This window comes from Pocillopora damicornis, chromosome 12, assembly GCF_964200805.1.
Source record: "Pocillopora damicornis chromosome 12, jaPocDami1.2, whole genome shotgun sequence".
In the NCBI taxonomy this organism is placed as follows: Eukaryota; Metazoa; Cnidaria; class Anthozoa; order Scleractinia; family Pocilloporidae; genus Pocillopora; species Pocillopora damicornis.
The window spans coordinates 13,550,431-13,570,267 of NC_142681.1; the positions used below are offsets into that span (position 1 = coordinate 13,550,431).

At 39.2% G+C, this 19,837-nt stretch overlaps 1 protein-coding gene and 1 long non-coding RNA gene across 4 annotated transcripts in view; one reads left to right on the forward strand and one right to left on the reverse strand.

The window, feature by feature from the left end:
• Positions 1-19,837, reverse strand: part of LOC149036596 (uncharacterized) — a 105,738-nt gene that overhangs the window by 13,056 nt on the left and 72,845 nt on the right. The window lies entirely within an intron of this gene.
• On the forward strand, positions 3,563-15,651 carry LOC149036597 (tetratricopeptide repeat protein 28-like). 3 transcript variants are annotated; one of them, XM_089189333.1, is made up of 4 exons: positions 3,563-3,619; positions 12,212-14,617; positions 15,118-15,186; positions 15,298-15,651. In XM_089189333.1, the coding sequence occupies exons 2-4, from the start codon at positions 12,247-12,249 to the stop codon at positions 15,318-15,320; spliced, it is 2,463 nt and encodes an 820-aa protein (XP_089045459.1). In that variant the 5' UTR covers positions 3,563-3,619; positions 12,212-12,246; the 3' UTR covers positions 15,321-15,651. The 3 variants fall into 3 exon arrangements, with proteins under 3 accessions (XP_089045459.1, XP_089045461.1, XP_089045460.1); XM_089189335.1 differs by lacking the exons at positions 3,563-3,619; positions 15,118-15,186 and having other exon boundaries at positions 7,072-14,607; XM_089189334.1 differs by lacking the exons at positions 3,563-3,619; positions 15,118-15,186 and having other exon boundaries at positions 7,076-14,617.

Genomic DNA, 19,837 nt, shown 5'->3' on the forward strand with positions numbered 1-19,837 from the left:
TTCCTTTCAAGGTCGTAAATTTGCATCCTGGAGTAACGGGTAGGCTTTTAACCTTATCTTTTTTTTCCCTTCGAAGAGTTTTTTTAAATTTCCCAATTTTAAAGGGGACAAATTGTACACCAAAATCATGCAAAAGAATTAAGGTCACTCTGCTCGTTCAAGAGCTAAAGAGTATCGTTCCTCCTTACCCGGTCCATGGATTGATAACAATACCGTGTTCTCAGAATGCACGGGTACTCATTCTTCTGACTAGGTAATTTTTACACGCAGTATGAGATGCGCAGTGCAAAACTGAGAAATCACCTTAATCACAAAATTGAGACAAAGGTGTGGGATTTAGAATCTAGTATCGAATTCTCGTTCCATTATCCAAAGTATTTACCTGAGAATGATGATACCATACTATGTCAGCAAAACAAAATTTTCCTCATCGAAATCTAGATATGATGTAAAATACCTTGATTTCAGCTTTGGAGCGAAGGACTACACAGCGTGGACATGACCAGCTACGCCGGAGGAAAAGATTACACGTAAATGAGATAAAGCCTTGCTGCTGAGTGAATTTTAACAATTAAACTGATTCGTTTAAAATTATAACGCTACTAAGTTTGCTATTCGTTTTTCAGCTTCTACATGAAACTATTTACAGAGACAACTTTAAATCAAGTTTTATTGAATACACCACGATGATGGGAGGTACCCAAGAGCTGATTATACGTAAGCCGAAAAAAAAACGTTTTCTCAGGGAAAATTACAAATTTAGAGTTTACCTTTGAGTTTACCTATCTCCACTATACTTTGTAAGTTAAATTCTTCACTTTTATTTTACATATTTTCGCGATCAGAATTTTGCGTCTTAACTTAAATGAAAGAAATCAGACAAAAATCGTAACATGGGTCGAGCCCGCGTTGTTTTTCTTTTGATTTTAGATAGTTTACATTTTGTTTTTCCGAACTACCTGCAGATAGCTTGTTCCGTCATCTTTCACACCCCCTATTGCCACATCATAGTTACTGATATTATTTGGTGCTACTCCAGCAACACCGAAACCAACCCAACCTGTGGTTCTTACTTGCACCATAAACTCCAGTCTGTCTGCGAACTCATAGTAGTTGTAGGAAACATTGTAATTTCCTTTGTCATCGAGTATGATCATGTTGGAATACATGTTATACATACTGCTACTTTTTGTGGTAGCCACAAACAGCGCTAAAATACACAACTGTACAACAGCCATTTTCTTCGTCAAGGATCGGCCTCGCCTTCACCGAGGAACAGTAGCCTTGAATGACCGTGCATTTTTGTAATTGTCCGTTTTATAGCCTTTTTTCTAATTACTTACGTAGCCAATATCTGTCGGTGGTATATTTTGTATTTTTACTTTTTTTTTGGCTTCAAAACAAGCTAAGTGCGATAACAGAGAACAGGAAGCAGCAATTAGAGGAAAAAAAAGATATGCGAAGAGAATATTCAAGTGGAAAGTTTTCAGTGATAACAGGATGGGAAACCAAGGAAACCAGTTGTTTTCTGAATGAGATATTTCCTTTTACGGTGAATCTGAAGAGATCAAAATTAAATCATGCAAAAGCTGGAAGAATTTGTTAACTTAATCAGATAAGCACGGAGATCTCAACTACTATTCCGATAAAGGGAAGTGATAAACTGCAAGCGAATGAAGTGAAAGAAAGGTAGAAAATACATAGGTAAAAAAGTGACATCTTAACCAGCTGAAAATTAGCCAGTGATATCTGAGAAATATCCAAAAGGCAAAATCTATCTAAATTTAGGCAATTGGTCGTTAATTTTGGACCTACTTATAACACATAACTGCTGGTCTTTAAGCGTGAGTCCAGCATTGGAACAGTATTGGTCAAGTAAGATAAATTAATCAACTACCTTCGCTTTCGATGCAAAGTTTCCCCACTTTGAATACGCATGTACTTGACTTAACGTTTAAATATGTCAGTTGTCAATACATCTGATGACTCTTAAGTTCAGGAAATTTAATCAAGCCACGTCACTGTAAATAAATTCTCATTTTGCAATCAGCGTCACCGAGTTCTTTCGATTATGTGACCCCTGCGTTAATTTCAAAATCGACTTGATTACTCGGCATTTTTACGAGGGACCGGCGTCTGCTCAGGGCACACCAAAAGGGCAATTACCCTGCCTTAGAAACCTAAGTAGCATGATTTTTGTCTTCGTTCAGCCGTAACGAACAAACGGCTTCTTCATTTTTGTAATGTAGCAAAGGCAGTAACAAAAAACTGTTTTGTTACTGCCTTGAAATTGTGAGTTTTGATTTGAGATTACTGTCAACAAGATCCGGTCAAATTTCCAAACTTTCATTTCATTTACTCTTTATTTAGAGAAAACACTGAAACTGATTTTGCTGGGGAAAAAAAAAACTTTTGTTCCATGCCTTATAAGTTTTTCAGTGATATATAGTTTTTATGGTTTCTTTGAAAGTAGGGCGCGTAGAACGATTTTTCAAAATGTTTTTTTCCAAAATGTTTCCTTGTTTCCTTACATTTCGATGTTTACTGTGCATTTTGTTGCATATTTGTCGTCTTCACTTGAACCCCCTCGACGAGGCCGCACAGTTCATGGTCATCAAGGCAGGCAAAGCGCTAGTTCCTCTTTTTCTTCCTTCTTGTTCCTCACTGAGGAGGGGGAACGGAAGCCAAACCCCAGATCAAAACTTAGCACATTTTTCTCCAATTCCGATATTTATCACTTATACTTGAAATTACTGTGCGAGTATTGGGAAAACTGTGAGTTTGAAATGTTTTCAAATTGCGCCGGTAAATATTAAAAGTGTGACGTCCCAACAAGCTGTGTTTACATACTCTCATCTATACTAACCAGTTGACCTATGAGAGCGTGCGAACTATCTCAATTATTTTATAACCATCACTAGTTACAAAAGTGTGACGTGCAAAACCGAATTACAGTCACTTGGCTTTTTTAGTAGTTTTGGCTTTGATCATACAAATCACACCTGCTAGAAAATGAAAAGTTCACGAAGACAATGAGTCCATTATCACGCAAAGATAGCTTAGCGTTAAAAAAAATTAGACTTAGGTTGTACTGTGGTCGATCTTGTGATGAAAATCAAACCTTTCAAAGGGGTAAACACTGAAACCTGACATTTCCTGTTGAAAAAGAATAATACTTTTCATTTTTCATATTCAATTACATCATGAGCGATAAAAGTGTGACGTGCGAAACCAAAATACTGTGTACTTATTGATGGAGTGGTAGGGGCGCAGCGAGGTCCTTTCTTCATGACCCTGAGCTTAATATTTTCCCCACTGGCCCCACCAAATTCTGTCAATAAGCATTTTATCATATGACCACTAACTGTTGAAAATTTCAACCTAAATGGAACGCGATAGACGGGTATACGGGCACACAAGAAGTATGCAATTCAAAACTTTTCCCTTTATTTCGATAAGCCCAGAGGGGGGGGGGGGGGGGGGGGGAGGGAATAAGCTAAACACACGTGATCTGGATACCTAAAACACTGTGACAGCGGAAGTTAGGAATGTTGGGAAAAGTAATTCGTTATTTTTGTTGTTTCATTTTGAAAGCATCAGCCACACTGTCAACATCTTGGTAAGTGCGATTGAAAATCTTTCCTAGTCACTCGGTTTTTATCAGCTTTAGTTATTTAGTAACTGTAGAGAGGTAAGGCACTTATGGCAAAGCCCAGTACCCACTTTTTTGATCTTTATGTTTGCGATACGTCACGTTTCGAGTGTTAGTCCTTCGTTAAAGCGGTTGATGGCGCGATTGAATCGTCACCACGGCGAAATAAATTGGTTTTACGGCAACTTTTTCAAATCTCTGTGGCTTTATACCGTATAATTTATCCTCATTAACTAAAATAAGGTTATTGAGTATTGTACAATTTGAGAAATTGATGATCATAAAACTGGATTGTCCCACGTTGATATAGGAAATCCGTAGTGCTTCATTACTTGGTTTTCCGGTGGCTACGATCTCCACTTGACACTTTTTAGGAGGGTTTAACGATCGATTCCAAGATTGCGGTAGACTCCAATTGAATCTCCGTTTTCTGCTTGTACACAAATGTTTCATGGTCGAGATACTATTCGCTTAAGTTTTTAGACACTAGCGGCGGGTTCTACGGTACATATGTTTCTAAACGCCGTAATCCCTTTCTTTTTTCTGTCTGTTTAAGCGCCAGTCTCGCATAAGAAGATAAGTCATGACGCTGCGCACTCATGAAGAGAGATGTTCTAATTTTCTCAGAGAAACTAAAACTTTCTTAAATTCACTGTTATTGCATACAGAGTATAAGCATACTTTTGCGTTGAACGGATGCTTCATATCCTCACCGTAAAATCGCTTTCTTCAAACCGTTATGGTTTCATACAATATATTTCAACCTCATTATAACTAAGATTGTTCGGCATTGTTTAGTTTGAGAAACTGATGGTTTCCACAATCACGTGATCAAAAACTAAATTCAATCCTATATTAAGCATAGTTATAATGCAGAATGTCTTTCACCGATGTCAGCGGTGGCAGCCCAAACTCACATCTCGAGGAAACGCAAACGATTAATTCATGAAAGCGTCACGCGTTGTGTGACTCGGTGCTAAGTTACGAGAGTTGAACATGTTATAAAAAGAGGAAGATGTTTCATTTTTGGACGCTGAAATCCGTCATTAGTCAGAAAAGTGTGACGAGCTCAACCGAAATACAGTCACTCAGTTTTTTTAGCAATTCTAGCTTCGATCATGCAAATCACACGCGCTAGAAAATTAAAAGTTCACGAAGACAATAAGTCGATTTTCACGCGAAGATAGGTTACCGTTTAAAGAAAGAAACTTAGGTTGTACTGTGATCAATCTTGTGATGTAAATGAAAGCTTTAAAAGAATCAACACTTAAGCTTGTCGTTCTCCATGAAAAATAGAATAACACTTCTCAATTTTCATGTTCAATTAAATCAGTAGGGATAAAAGTGTGACATACAAACCCAAATACTGTGTACTTATTGATTGAGAGGTAGGAGCGTAGCGAGGTCCTTGCTTCGTGACCGAGAGCCTAATATTTGCCCGTCCGGCCCAACAAAACTCAGTCAATAAACATTTTATCATATGACCACTAACTGTTGAAAATTTCGACCTAAATAGGACGCGATAGACGGGCATACGAGCACAAATCTTTATTTTGTTTGTTTTTTTTTTGTCTAGCGGCGAATTCTACAGTACATATTTTTCTAAACGCCGTAATCCGTTTTTTTTCTCTGTCTAAGCGCCAGAGTCTCGAGTAAGAAGATAAGTCATGACGCTGCGCTCTCACGAATAGAAATGTTTTAATCTCTTGATAGAAACTAAGAATTTCTTAAATTCAATGTTACTGCATACATAGTATAGGCGTACTTTTCCGTTGATCGGATGCTTCATATCTCTACCGTTAAATGGCTTTCTTAAAACCGTTAAGGTTTTATACAATATATTTCAACCTCATTATAACTAGCATTGTTCAGTATCGTTTAGTTCGAGAAACTGATGGTTTCCACAATCACGTGATCAAAAACTAAAATCAATCCTATATCAAGACATATTTATAATGCAGAATGTCCTTTACTGATGTCAGCAGAGGCGGCCCAAGCTCACGTCTAGAGAAAAAGCAAACGATTAATTCATGAAAGTGTCACGCGTTGTGTGACTCGGCAGTCACTCACAAGTAATGAACACGTCCTATAGAATTGTATGGGGAACCAAATATGGTCGATTTGAAGTAGTAAAATTGTGACGTGCAAAACCGAAATAGATTTACTGCGGAGTAAACTGCTGATCGGTTTTCCATATCAGTGCATGAAAAGTTGATTATCGCTCACAGCAAGCTTACCGTTTAAAGAAAGAAGCTTTGGTTCTATTGGTATCGATCTGGTAATGAAATTTTAATTTTCGAAATGGATGGACACAGAAGCTTGACATTTCGTGTGAAAAAAGAATGAAATAAGTTATTTTATACATATGTTCAATCCAGCAGTGGTTATAAAGTGTGACGTACGAAACCGAAATTCATTCGTTTGAGATGGAACACTTAAATCTTCGGGGTAAATGTTGATTCGCCCTCCAGATCCCCCTATCATTAATTCGCCATTAGTATTCGAATTCCGTTTTGAATTTTCGAAAGTCGCATGAAAACTGGGGAGTTTAACTCTCGCTATCTTCTGCAAGGTTAGAGATATATTTATAATTTGTACTAACACTTCGTGATATGAGAATCACTAGTTCACGTCTCGTACATAATGAATCACTTCAGGGAAAAAAAACATACCATTTTGATCTTTTTCTCGATCGTATTTGATAATTGATCAGTTCCTATTCTCGATAATTTTGTTAAATACTTTTAATCACAGTTTTCATTTTTCCTAATCACAAATTGGCAGTAACAGTGTTAATAATAATAATAATAATTAATAAGATTAACCGTGAGGCGTAAAACGGCCAAAAAATTAGCAGTTAAACACTTTTCTGGTAAAAATTTATGGAACGAGTTGTTAAACATTTCTGGTAACAACTCATGGAATGATGTTAACCGTTACGCGTAAAATGGCCAAACTTTTAACCGTTAGCCGTAAAAGCCATCACCCTGAAAACGAAATTTCTCCGCATTTCGAGAAATCAGGTAATGTTGACATCAATACTAAATTAAACGGGAAGCAAGCTTGTCAAGCTGGCAATTGTTTGTTATTTTTTAAAGACATGCAAGAACCTAAGCCATATATAATTTTTATCATTCAAATGATCGCTGGGTGTTGGTGCCCTCTAGTTGCAAGTTTCTTGCGATTGTCTGAGGAAAAGAGGAAACAAAAAGGTTGAAAAGCACTATTGCCATTGGGAGTTTTCAGGAAAGTCCCTTCCAGATGCGCGGATCCTACAACGTAACTGTAGTCCAGTCCATTTCCCCCACCTCTCTTCCCTTCTCAAAAGAAATATGAAGGACAATTAAGTATAATTATTGATTATTACTGAAAGTCAAGCTACCTCCTCATTTACTTGTTGCCATATTTCAGTCATTGGATTAACACCTTCAAAGGTATGACCAGTGATGTGATTATGTTCAAGCAAATTACCGATCCACTCCGTCCGTTTTCTTTTTTTTTTTTTTTTTATCAATTATCTCAGTTGCTATTTTTGTCTTCGATCATGCAAATCACACCCTCAAGAAAATGAAAAGTTCACGTGTACAATGGGTCAGTTTTTACGCACAGATAGCTTACTGTTTAAAGACAGAAGCTTTAGTTTTACGCTCAATCTTATCGATCTCGTGATGCAAATCCTAACGAACTAAAAGGGACGAACACTGAAGCCTGGCGTTCAGTTTCGAATAAACAAAGTAAGATGTGTCATTTTTGGATGCTCAAATCCATCATTAATTAGAAAAGTGTGACGTGCCAAACCAAAATACAGTCACTAAGTTTTTTAGTATTTTTAGCTTCGATCATGCAAATCACACCCGCTAGAAAATGAAAAGTTCATGAAGGCAATGAGTCCATTATCACGCAAAGATAGCTTAGCGTTAAAAAAGAAACTTAGGATCGATCTGTTCCACGTTCAATTACATCGTGTGTGATAAAAGTTGGACGTACAAAACCGAAATACTGTCTTATTAACTGAGTGGTATGGCCGGAAGGAAAATTATTTGGCTCGGGGTCATGACCTATGGACAGAGCGCAGCGATGCTCAAGCTTCATCACCCAGAGCCAGATATTTTCTCCACTGGCCCCACTAAATTCGGTCAATAAGCATTTTATCATATGACCACTGACCATTTTCAACGTTAATGGGAAGCGATAGACGGGCATGCGAACGCACAAAAAATATGCAATTTTATTTCGAGTAGCCTAGAGCGGGAGGGGAATAACCGAAAACACACGTGATCTAGATACCTGAAACGCCGTGACAGCGAAAGTTCGGAAGGTTGAGAAAAGTGCGGAGTGTAATTCATTATTTTTGTTGTTTCATTTTGAAAGCATCAGCCACATTGTCAACATCTTGGTAAGTGCGATTGAAAATCTTTCCTATTCACTCGGTTTTTATCAGCCTTAGTCATTTAGTAACTGTAGAGAGCGAGGTAAGGCTCTCATGGCAAAGCCCAGTAGCTGCTTTTTCGAGCTTTGGTTTTTGCAATATGTAGTTATGTCTCGTTTCGAGCGTTAGCCCTTCATTTAAGCGGTTGATGGCGCCATTGAATCGCCACCACAGTGAAATAAATTCGTTATCCAGCGGTCTTCTCAAATCTCTGTAGCTTTATACCGTTTAATTTATCCTCATTAACTAATGTTATTGAGTATCGTTCAATTTGAGAAATTGATGATCATAAAACTAAAATCAGACCTTTATTTATGTTGTGGACTGTCCCTCGCTGAAGGAAATCTCTGGTGCTTGATCAGGTGGTTTTCCAGTGGCTATGACTCTACATCAGCTATCAACTTGAATCTGTTTAGGAGGGTTGAACGAACGATTCAGAGATCGCACTAGATTCGAAATGCCATATTTCTACTTGTACACAAGCGTTTCATTGTCGAAATTCCCTTCACTTAAACCTTTGGATACTAACGGCGGGTTCTGCGGTACATATTTTTCTAAAGCCGTAATCTGTTTCTTTTTTTTTCCGTTTAAGCCCCAGAGTCTCGCACAGGAAGATAAATTGTGAGGCTGCGCGCTCACTAAGAAACATGGTTTAATTTTCTCAGAGGAGTGAAACTTTCTTAAATTCACTGTTATTGCATTCATAGTATAAGCGTATCTTACCGTTGAACGGATGCTTTATATTTCCACCGTTAAAGTTCTTTCTTCAAACCGTTAAGGTTTTATACAATATATTTCAACCTCAGTAGTTAAGATATTGTTAGGCATTGTTTAATTTGAGAAACTGATGGTTTCAACAATCACGTGATCAAAAACTAAAATCAATCCCATATAAAGATATATTCATAATGCAGAATGTCCTTTACTGATCAGTGTCAGCAGAGGTGGTCCAAGTTCACGTCTCGAGAAAAAGCAAACGATTAATTCATGATAGCGTCACGGATTGTGTGACTTATGTGTTAAGTTATGAGCGTTGAACACGTTATTAAGAATAGAATGGGGAGCGAATTATGGTCGATTTATCACGAGAAATATTTCGAGAAATCAACATTTAACACGTAAAATCAATAAAAGTACACACATCTTGTGTGTCCATATTAGTTTCTGGCGATTTCTGCCGTTTTAAGCTTACTTTGCCATCGCTGTTATTCCCATCCCCACAGTGACACCTCGCATTAATCGAGCGTCCCAATCAACCAAGCAGACAGCTGTCCCCGTGATAGGTCTGCAATTCCTGATCCATAATAGGAATGCACGATAGAAGCGGCACCAGGATCGTGCATGCTATACCACTGGAACATACCACAGAAACCTTTTTCCAGCCGCTCGAAAATTGTTGATGACTTCCCTTACCACAGTAGACTTACCAGTTCCCCCCTTGGCCAGTCCCTAAAAAGTTATGACCCTCACAAGCCAAGCATACAATCTCCGCCCGTCCGTGAGATAAGTGAACGCTCATATTGACGACATGCTAATAACTGAATATTATGGAGAAAGAGTTGTCACAGGAAGAAAAATTATGAAATAACATAATGAACATCACTTGACGATCTGCGCGCTCAAGGAATTGGCTGAACTAATAGAAATTTTATTGTCCTTTACAATGAATTTCCGGTGACTAAAAAGGCATTAACACCAACACAACTGTAAGGGGGTAGATTAAGGGTAATTCGGCCAAATCTTGCAGGCTTTTCTTTTTATCCAGAAGTTTAGTGACATCACCTTGGAAAGGTAAATGCAATCGACGGTAGGGCATCATGTGGACAATTATATTTACTATATTTGTTTTCAGGGACATTCGTCTGATAAATGCACTCATTGCTTTTAAAATGAACAATCTTTGCAAATGTTGCCATATTCCCGAATGTCAATAACTTACAACTGTGATCATCTCGGTAATGAACCAAACGAACCGTGTTTCAATAAAATCGAGCGAGGGAATTTCCAGTACAAACATTTTGGACGGTACATTATTTAAACTGTCGAATAGTTCTCGAGAAAACTAGAGCAATTTTCTCATTAATCATTCTTGTATTATTCATGAATAAGAAATAAAATAGAGTGATCCTAATGGTCTGCATTGCACATACGTTTTGACAGCCGGTTTAACAAAATCAATAAACTAAGAATGGGGAAACTAGAACTTATATTGTAGACTATTCCTTTCTGATTCCTTTCTGATTTCTTTTGATTTCCATCGATTTTTCATTAGCTGAATTTGTATTTTATTCTGGTCTTTTTTGTTTGTTTTTAATCAAAGCGAATAATGCCTCAAAAATAAATCGGCGAGTCAGTCCTTACCTCACAATACATGATATAACCAAGCCTCTTATTCTTCAATCTTCTTCATTAATTGAATCAATGAGCTTCATTATCAATTAAGAAGGGACTCTCTTTTCCCATTTCTTTCTGTTTCCGGTTTCCTAATTATCTGCCTTAAGAAAGTTGAGACACTGGGAAGAGAAATTTTTTTAGTTTCCTCATACGATTAGAAAGACCAGAAGTTCTAGTTCGATCACAAATCCTGTGACAAATTCTTAGTGACAATGAAACTTTTTGATTTTCAAATATGAATGTAGTTTAAGTCAGGCACAACTGTCTATCACCTGAGTGAAATGTGAACAAAGGTAGAAAAAACTGAATATTAAAACCAAAACTCTTAGTAATTTATTTTTTTTTATGCGATTATCATTTGGTATCTATTTGTTTATAACCTGTATGAGCTTTCTTAACATTGATTTATTATATTCCAATTGTAACTGTTTTAAAACTTCAATTAATTCCATTGTCATTCCTTTAAGCCCATTTGCGGATAATCTTTAAGTTCTCTTTGAAGTTTGTAAGACTTTTCACTAATCTTCAGACTGCTCCAACATCGAAGATGTATATAATAGATTTTTGGCTTTTAACGTTCACTCACAAAAAGATGAAAGACAGAAATCGGTAGGAATATAATTCAACCTAAGGGCAAAATGTTTCTTTTACATCACGTGACGAGATGAAGGAACCAAAAAACTTAGGTCAAAGTATAATATATAGATTTAGCCAAGCCTAAAAGCGGAGCTCGTATTTTTTTTTTCCCGCACGTCTCAAGGGCACAACGCCTTGCCCCGGCCAGGACTAGAATCCGGGTCGCCCAACTCGCAGCCCAGTGCACTGACCACTGAACTACTGGACAAAGCCGTGGCGTTGGCGTACCCGCGGTACAGCTGACCACGCATGTTAAAAGAAGCACCTTGTACGGTCGTACGGTCGTACATCCAAATTTTTTCGGCTTGATGGGCTACTACTATTTTGCATAATTTTGGGGCTACGCTCTGCGAGCTCCGCTATTATTTACGACAGTGACCCAGTGAGTTAAGTCTAGTTTCTACGGTTCGCTTACCTGCGAGTTAACAAAGTTGATGTACTTCAACACGGAAGCTGAGTCAGTTCAGTAGTAAACTTGGTCTGCTGTCATTTCCAATTCTTCTCCAATAATTCTGGAGAGCCTTACGCAGATAACACTGACTGTCAGTTCCAATATTGGAATTGAAATTTCATGTATGGGACTTGCTTCTTCCATGACAAATGCACAGTGAACTTGGTTAATGACATTTTTCAAACGGAAGTAAACGACGGCTGAAATTCATTATCATGGCCAATTTACATTGTCAACTCAGTTGGTAAAGCCAAATAGTTTTTTATACCCCACCAAAGTTTCTTCAAAAACTTACCCCGTTGTTTATAGAAACTATGCATGTGGAAAGTTCTCATTGCAAAAGTTAAGATAAAGTCTGTCAGTTTTTTTTATCTTTGTCCAATGACTTTAAAGTCATGTAATGTTCTGCAAAAATCTCAACTTGAGGAAAATAAAAAGTTGACCAACCGACTTCTTCACTTTTTTGTTTTTAAGTGGATATTGTGAATTCTAACACTTTCAGCTTGTTACAAATAGTTTCCGGGTGTAATCGACCCAGCCCGTTTTTGTAACTTAACATGTGTGTTCCTGTTTGAAGTGACTCATTATTAATCAAGATTATCGACCATTTAGTATTGTGTTACTAAAAATAATGTTTCCCTGATAACAGTTGAGGATTGCAATGGAAACCTAACAGCAGAAGCCATGACACCTTTCATGAGCCTCGCCTTATTTGTTGCCCTGTTCTTGCTCAACTCAGATCGCATTCAGAAAGCCATTGAGATATGCAGCGAATGTTTGATTTTGCTTAATGGCACCGATCAAAACAGCAAAGACCAATTTGATTCAGCACTGCTACAATTTTACAGCGACATCTATACCATTCTTTTCAGCGCTTATCGTCATATCTCTGACTACATAAGTGCGGAAAGATACGGAAGGAAACTGTTTGACTTATACAGAGGGTCTGGAATTATGCTTTATAAACTTGGCGAAAGCCTAAAAGCAAAGGAATATTTTGAGAGGGCCCTTGCCATAACAACCAAAATTGGCGACAGACGAGGGGAAGCATCATGTTATGGAAACCTAGGTACTGTGTTTACGTCGCTTGGCCAATACGACAAGGCTGAAGAGTATCTCCAAAAAGCGCTTGTCATCAGAACTGAAATTGGCGACAGAGGAGGGGAAGCATCATGTTATGGAAACCTAGGTACTGTGTTTACGTCGCTTGGCCAATACGACAAGGCTGAAGAGTATCTCCAAAAAGCGCTTGTCATCAGAACTGAAATTGGCGACAGAGGAGGGGAAGCATCATGTTATGGAAACCTAGGTACTGTGTTTACGTCGCTTGGCCAATACGACAAGGCTGAAGAGTATCTCCAAAAAGCGCTTGTCATCAGAACTGAAATTGGCGACAGAGAAGGGGAGGCAACTGACTACGGAAACCTTGGAATTTTGTCTAGACTTGTTGGTGATTTTGAAGCTTCGGAAGTATCCTTGGAGAAAGCTTTATTCATATCCAGAGATATTGGAGATGGAAGAAAAGAGTTTGAAATCCTCCGAGGCTACGCCGTTTTGTATTTATATCAAGGTAAAATCAAAGACTCCCTGTCGTGTCTTCACCTGTGCATTGAAAAGTATGAGGAGCTGAGATATTTCTTGGGCGCCAATGATCAGTTCAAAACATCATTTCTGGAGGACACAGGAATATTCCCCTACAAGCTGCTTTGTACTTTGCTTTGTGACACCGGAAATGCTCGGGATGCTCTTTATGTTGAGGAGTTGGGTCGAGCTAGAGGCCTATCAGACTTAATGGCAGAGAAGTACTCGGTTGAAACGCACATCTCTGCTAATCGACAATCTTGGTTTGGCATTGAGAACATTTTAAGAAAGAAAAGAAACTGTACTTGTCTGTACATTTCTTATTTTCACAATCGTCTGCATTTGTGGATCTTGAAAACAAGTGGAGTCCTTCACTATAGAAGAGTATCACCAGAAGAGAATCTAGTTCAGGCTGGGTTACCCAAAGATTTGTCTGTGAGTCAATTTTTGGATTATAATTTCCGGAGTCTTGGTATTTTGCCCACTAAAGATTGTGAAGATCGGTCTTTAAATACGATTAAATTGCAACCTCTCTCCCCCGCGCAAAAGAGCTCAGCAAGGTTGCGACTTTTGGACGAGGACGAGGACGAGGACGAGAGAGTGATTTCAAGTCTATACTTGTGTTACAAAATGTTCATTGCCCCCGTTTATGATTTGCTTGATGAGCCTGAAGTAATTATTGTTCCTGACCGCAGGTTGTACAAAGTTCCCTTTGCTGCCCTGAGTGAAAAGGAGGGAGCCGAATACTTGTCAGAGACTCATAAGATCCGTATCATTCCTTCGTTGACAACACTCAAGAACATTCAAGATAGTCCAGAGGACTATCACAGCAACACTGGTGCCTTGGTAATAGGCAATCCCAAGGTTAATTGGCTGCAATCATTGCCAGCTGCAAGAAAGGAAGCGGAGATGGTCGGACAACTGGTGGGTGTTCCGCCTCTAGTTGAAGAGAAAGCAACGAAGCAGGCGGTACTGGAGCGGATAAGTTCAGTGAGCTTGATACATTTTGCTGCCCATGGTAACGCGGAAAGAGGGGAAATTGCACTCTCCCCCAATCCCTGTCCCAACAGTCAAACCGCTCTCCCACCGAAGGAAGCTTACATGTTGACGATGGCTGATGTCTCACGAGTGAAAGTCAGAGCTAAACTGGTGGTACTTAGCTGCTGTCACAGTGGAAGTGGAGAGATAAGAGCCGAGGGAGTTATAGGAATTGCCCGTGCGTTCTTAGGATCCGGTGCTCGCTCGGTGTTGGTTGCACTGTGGGCCATTCCAGACTCAGCAACAGAGCAGCTGATGAGTCGGTTCTACGAACACCTCATTGAAGGTGGAAGTGCCAGTGAATCCCTTCATCAGGCCATGAAGTGGATGAGAAAAAACCCCTTGAACAAAATCTCTGGGTGGGCTTCGTTTACGCTGATTGGAGATGATGTGAGACTCGAGTTTGACAACCAGCGGCAAGACTCGGTGAGAACAGGTATTTCATAAATTAAAGTTAAATTATATGTGAGGATGGTTATATATATATATGCATGCTCACTAGTTTATCTAGTTTGAGCACTCTGGCATGGCTTAGATGATACCACACGTGTGAGATCACTTGGGGTGGCTATATAGCCTTACCTCCATCCTAGCATCAGCACTGCACTGATGAGGCCCAGAAGGCCGAAACAGTACTGTCTGCAGTTAGATATAGCCCTTTGGCATACAAAGCTTTGCTTTCATGTCCAAATTGAGCACTCTACTAGGATGAGTCATTGCTGCTAGCATTATGCATGCTCACTAGTTTATCTAGTTTGAGCACTCTGGCATGGCTTAGATGATATCACACGTGTGAGATCACTTGGGGTGGCTATATAGCCTTACCTCCATCCTAGCATCAGCACTGCACTGATGAGGCCCAGAAGGCCGAAACAGTACTGTCTGCAGTTAGTTATATATTTATATATATATATGTAAACATATATATTTTTCAAGAGTTACTATCTCCGCTCTCTGGTGTAAAATATAGAATCTCACAGATGCCTCTCTATCAACGAGACACAAGTAATAGCCAATTATTTTATATATCGTGCTTGGTGTAATTGTGTTTGCTTTATATCCAAAATATTAATTGAGGTAATAATAAATTGGGTTATTTCAATTTTTTTCTTGCAGGAAAAAAGACCCCGATAGAGTAAATAATGACAAGTACTCGAAGGGAACAGAGTTAAAAGACTTTTAGATGGATAAATTAAATAGAAATAAGTAGAGAAAATACTCTATCCAGTATTTCATCGACATTAAAAAAAAAGAGCTATCCCAGGTTAGGGGAGATTTATTCCAATTTTTGCTGCTTTCTTTTCTAATATTCTCAGGAGGCAGTAATGATTATGTACTCAACAATTTTTTGTTTTTCACGCAAAAATTATATTAGACACGAAACAATGTTGACCTAAGTAAGGCTTTTGAGTAAAACGAATTCAGTAAAGTTAAGACAGTAGTTTAAGTATTAAACAAACCACTAAAATCTGGTTTAATTTTTGTGTTTTCAAGCCTTTTGTAAGGTTTAGTTATTAAGAATACCTTCCATATTTCAAGAATGAATTTGATGTAGCATCTGAAGGGATCCTTGTCAACCACGCCTCTGTTTTTGTCAATATACGGATAACTGCGGAGAGATTCGTTTATACTTACTCAACGCCTAGCAGGAGTCGTGCCGGCACGTAAACACTTTTTAAGTGGCGTTAAGATAGGATTCGCAAAAGGAGAAGCGTTGCGCATCCTCAAAATAGGTCCGAAGCACTTCACATTTAAAAAAAATCGTACAGAGCTTAAAAATACGACTAAAAGAGGGGAAAGAGTATACCTGACGAACTTCTGGAGAAATACGTGTCTGAAGTTATCTGCTCCAGTAGAGAAGGATCACTTCCGGCTTTACAAAAGCTCAAGAACACGCTGATGTGGAAATGTCACATTCAAAATCACATCGCCAAAAAGTATATCCTGGCCAGAACTGATCTTTGGAGACAGAAGTTTAAAATCGCTTGCAGATGGCGGGAGTGTCATGCGGGCATGTCGATACTTCAATTTTTAACTGGTCACTTGCCACTTGTGCTATGCACCCTGCGCGAAGCTTGTCGACTCTTAAATGCAGAAAAATCTCTGCCAATTGGCTATGAGTTAGATCTCTGAAATATGGAAGTAATCCTGTCTTGGAAGAAAGAGTTCATCTGTTGTAGAATAAGTTGATTCGTAACACCCTGTATGTAAGGAATAACAGCAAAACCAGTCGCTGATTCTTCTGGTCTTCATCAAGAGCGTTACTATTTGTAACTGGTTTTTGGCAGTTACGGAGAAAAGTTTTTATATAGCCATTTGCCCATTTGGATTTTAGTGAAGAGCGAAACAACGTCGAAAGATACTAATTCTTCACAAGCGTTAAGAGTTTTATCTTTTATGAAATCCCCAAATTCGCAGGAATTTTTGACAGTGTAATCAGTATTCCCAACAACAGGCGACAAAATTCTCGCAAGAAAACCAGAAATTGCATAAGTCGGAGAATTAACAAAAGAGACAATTGGTCTCAAAGGAATTCCCGGTTTATGAATTTTAGGTAAGCCATAAAAACGTGGACATAAGCCGTCACTACTGTATAATATTTTGTACGTAGAGTCACTAATTTTACCAGCTTTTTGCAAATCAAGCAACATTTTTTTTACTGGTAGGATCAGAGTTTAAGACAGCATACGTACTCTTGTCATTAAGCAGAGTCAAAGCTTTGTCGTGACATTGCTGTTTGTCCATTACCACAACACAATTACCCTTGTCAGCAGATAATACGAGCCTGTCCGGATCCTTTTTTGAGAGCTATAAGTGCATTGAAAACATCGTTTTGAATGGGAGGAAGTTTAGATCGTGACGATGGCGGTTTGCTTCCTGACGCTTATTTACACCTCGTCAGAAAAACGTTTGGTCTATGAATTGTAACTTCAGTTACATTCATTAAATCTGCAAACCAGAGTAGCATCAAACTATGTCTGATTGTCCAGGTTGCCGTGTGAACTTTAATGTATTAGACAAGAAGGCATTTGCTTACCTTGGCTCCTTTGATCACTGAACCAGTCGGCCTACGGTTGATGAAGTTCGGGATCTTTTGGTCGGTAACGGCCCATGGAAGCGCGCTTGACAAGGTGATACAAGATGTCCTACTATTGCGTCACTTCCAAACCATTGATTCGGAAATTCCGTATTCCCTCGCTATCTCTCGATTGTTGTTAACAGCTTCAGCTTCAGTTACGATTTTCAACTTAAAGTTGAGATCGTAAGAATGATGGCGAGTGTTTGGTTTTAACACATCTAAATGTCATCCATAATGCAGCTAAGTATCCTCTTCATCAGTACACTACCTTGATTGTACCAGAAACACTAGGTACTGCAATTGAGGGCGTTATTTGTCTTCGGACTCCTGCCGGCGACAACAACTTCAAGCCCGCGACTTCTGGCGGTTTTTGTAAACGCAAGGGTTCCTGGAGTTCATGCAGAGTTTTGTACTATGCAAACTCTGTGGCTACTACACAGATACTTTTACTTTCTGGTGATGTAGAGCTAAATCCTGGATGGCGAGGCATATCTACGGAAGGTGAAGATTATTTGCTCAACTTTGCGAGTGAAATCAACCGTGGCTCAAATAATTTCAGTATAGCACAATTGAATGTTCGAAGCTTGAGGAATAAGATGGATGAAATCAAGCTATTACTTAAAGTGTGTCGTTTCGACATTTTAGCAATTACCGAAACATTTTTAGACGCGAGAATATCGAACAAGCAACTACATGTGGATAACTATAAGATTGTTAGAAGGGACAGAAATACGGGACAGGATGGAGGTGGCTGCTTGATTTACATTGCGAGCCATATTTGTTATTCAAGGCTCAAATCCCTAGAGCCCCCTGATGTTGAATTAATCTGGATCAAAATTATGCATAATTCGTCTGCGTTGATATTAGGAAATTGTTATCGACCTCCTTCTGACTTCCAGTTCTACGAACGATTTTGTGATTGTCTGGAGAAAATGTGGCTTAGGCACAGGAATGTGGTGCTTGTCGGTGATTTTAACTCGGACTATTTTCGTAGCTACAAGGGTGTTACATCATACGCCGGTAGAAGATTACAAGATATACTCCAGCAATTCAGCTATAGCGTAATGAACGATAGGAGCCAGCCAACAAGAGTTACAAGTGAGACAAAAACACTGATTGACTTGGTTATTACCAGCAAGCCGGAGATTATCAAAGGAACTATTAAAACAACTGAGTTGGGAATCTCAGATCATAAGCTGGTTCTTGCTACAATATGGTCCAAAATAAAAAGGCCGCCTCCAAAGATAGTCAAGGCCCGCACCTTCAAAAGATTTGATCAAGCTACTTTTGTGAAGGATATCGAGAGTGCCCCGTGGTCAGTATGTTCAGTGTTTAACGATCCAGACGATTGCTATTGGGCGTGGTTACGCATATTCAAAGATATCTGTCAGGTGCATGCGCCTTACAGGGAAGTTAAAATTAGGAGCGTCTCGGTACCTTGGATAACACCGCAAATACGGCACTTGATGAATAAACGTTTCAAAATGCTTAAAATGGCACAACGTCTGGGTGATCCAGACCTGTGGGCGGAGTATTCGGAGTTGCGGAATAGAGTGACACGGGAAGTGAGGCTTTCTAAGAGCAGATACTATTTGGAACTGTTCAATGAAGTGAAGGATTGTAAATCCTACTGGAGACTGGTAAAAAATGCGACAAACGGCAAATCGATTACCCCGATATTAGGGATCAGGAATGCGGATGGAAAAGTTGTCACCTCCGATCTGGACAAAGCGAACATACTTAATGAACATTTCTCAACTATAGGCGAAAAACTGGCCAACGAATTGCCGAATACCAACTCGACACAAAGTAACGTTCATGTATCTACCGTCGCGCCTTGTGTTATGAACATAAATTTATCGCAGGAGGTTATTGTTAGTTCGATGGCTAAGTTGAGAGCCGATAAAGCCTCTGGGCACGACAGAGTTGCTCCAAAACTTTTAAAGTTTGCCGGTGACTCAATTATTCCATCTTTATTGTCTGTTTTTCAAATAAGCGCCACCTGCAACAGTGTACCGGCTACTTGGAAGGCTGCAAACATCTCAGCTCTCTATAAAAGTGACGATGAAACCGTTAAGCAAAATTACAGGCCTATCTCGCTATTAAGTGTACCAGGAAAACTGATGGAGTCTATGGTGGCGTCAACTATTACCACGCATGTCACTGAACAAGGACTTGGGAACCCTCACCAGTGGGCGTATAAAAAAGGTCATTCCACCGAGCTGTTGTTAGTGAAAATAACGGATGACTGGAGACAAGCGATCGACAAGAAACATGTTGTAGGCGTGGTTTTTGTAGACTTTCGTAAGGCGTTTGACGCAATTCCCCACTCCATTCTGCTCCGAAAACTTCAAAGTCTTGGTGTAGCTGGGGACTTGTGGTGTTGGATAAGAGATTACCTCTCTGGAAGAACGCAAGTAACGACGATTAATGGGTGTCAATCTCAAGCTATGCCAGTTACTTTTGGTGTACCTCAAGGGTCGGTGCTGGGCCCTACCCTGTTTTCCATCTTCTGTAATGATCTGCCCAATATCACTGAGGGAATAGATGGTGACCCACAGCTTCACATGTACGCAG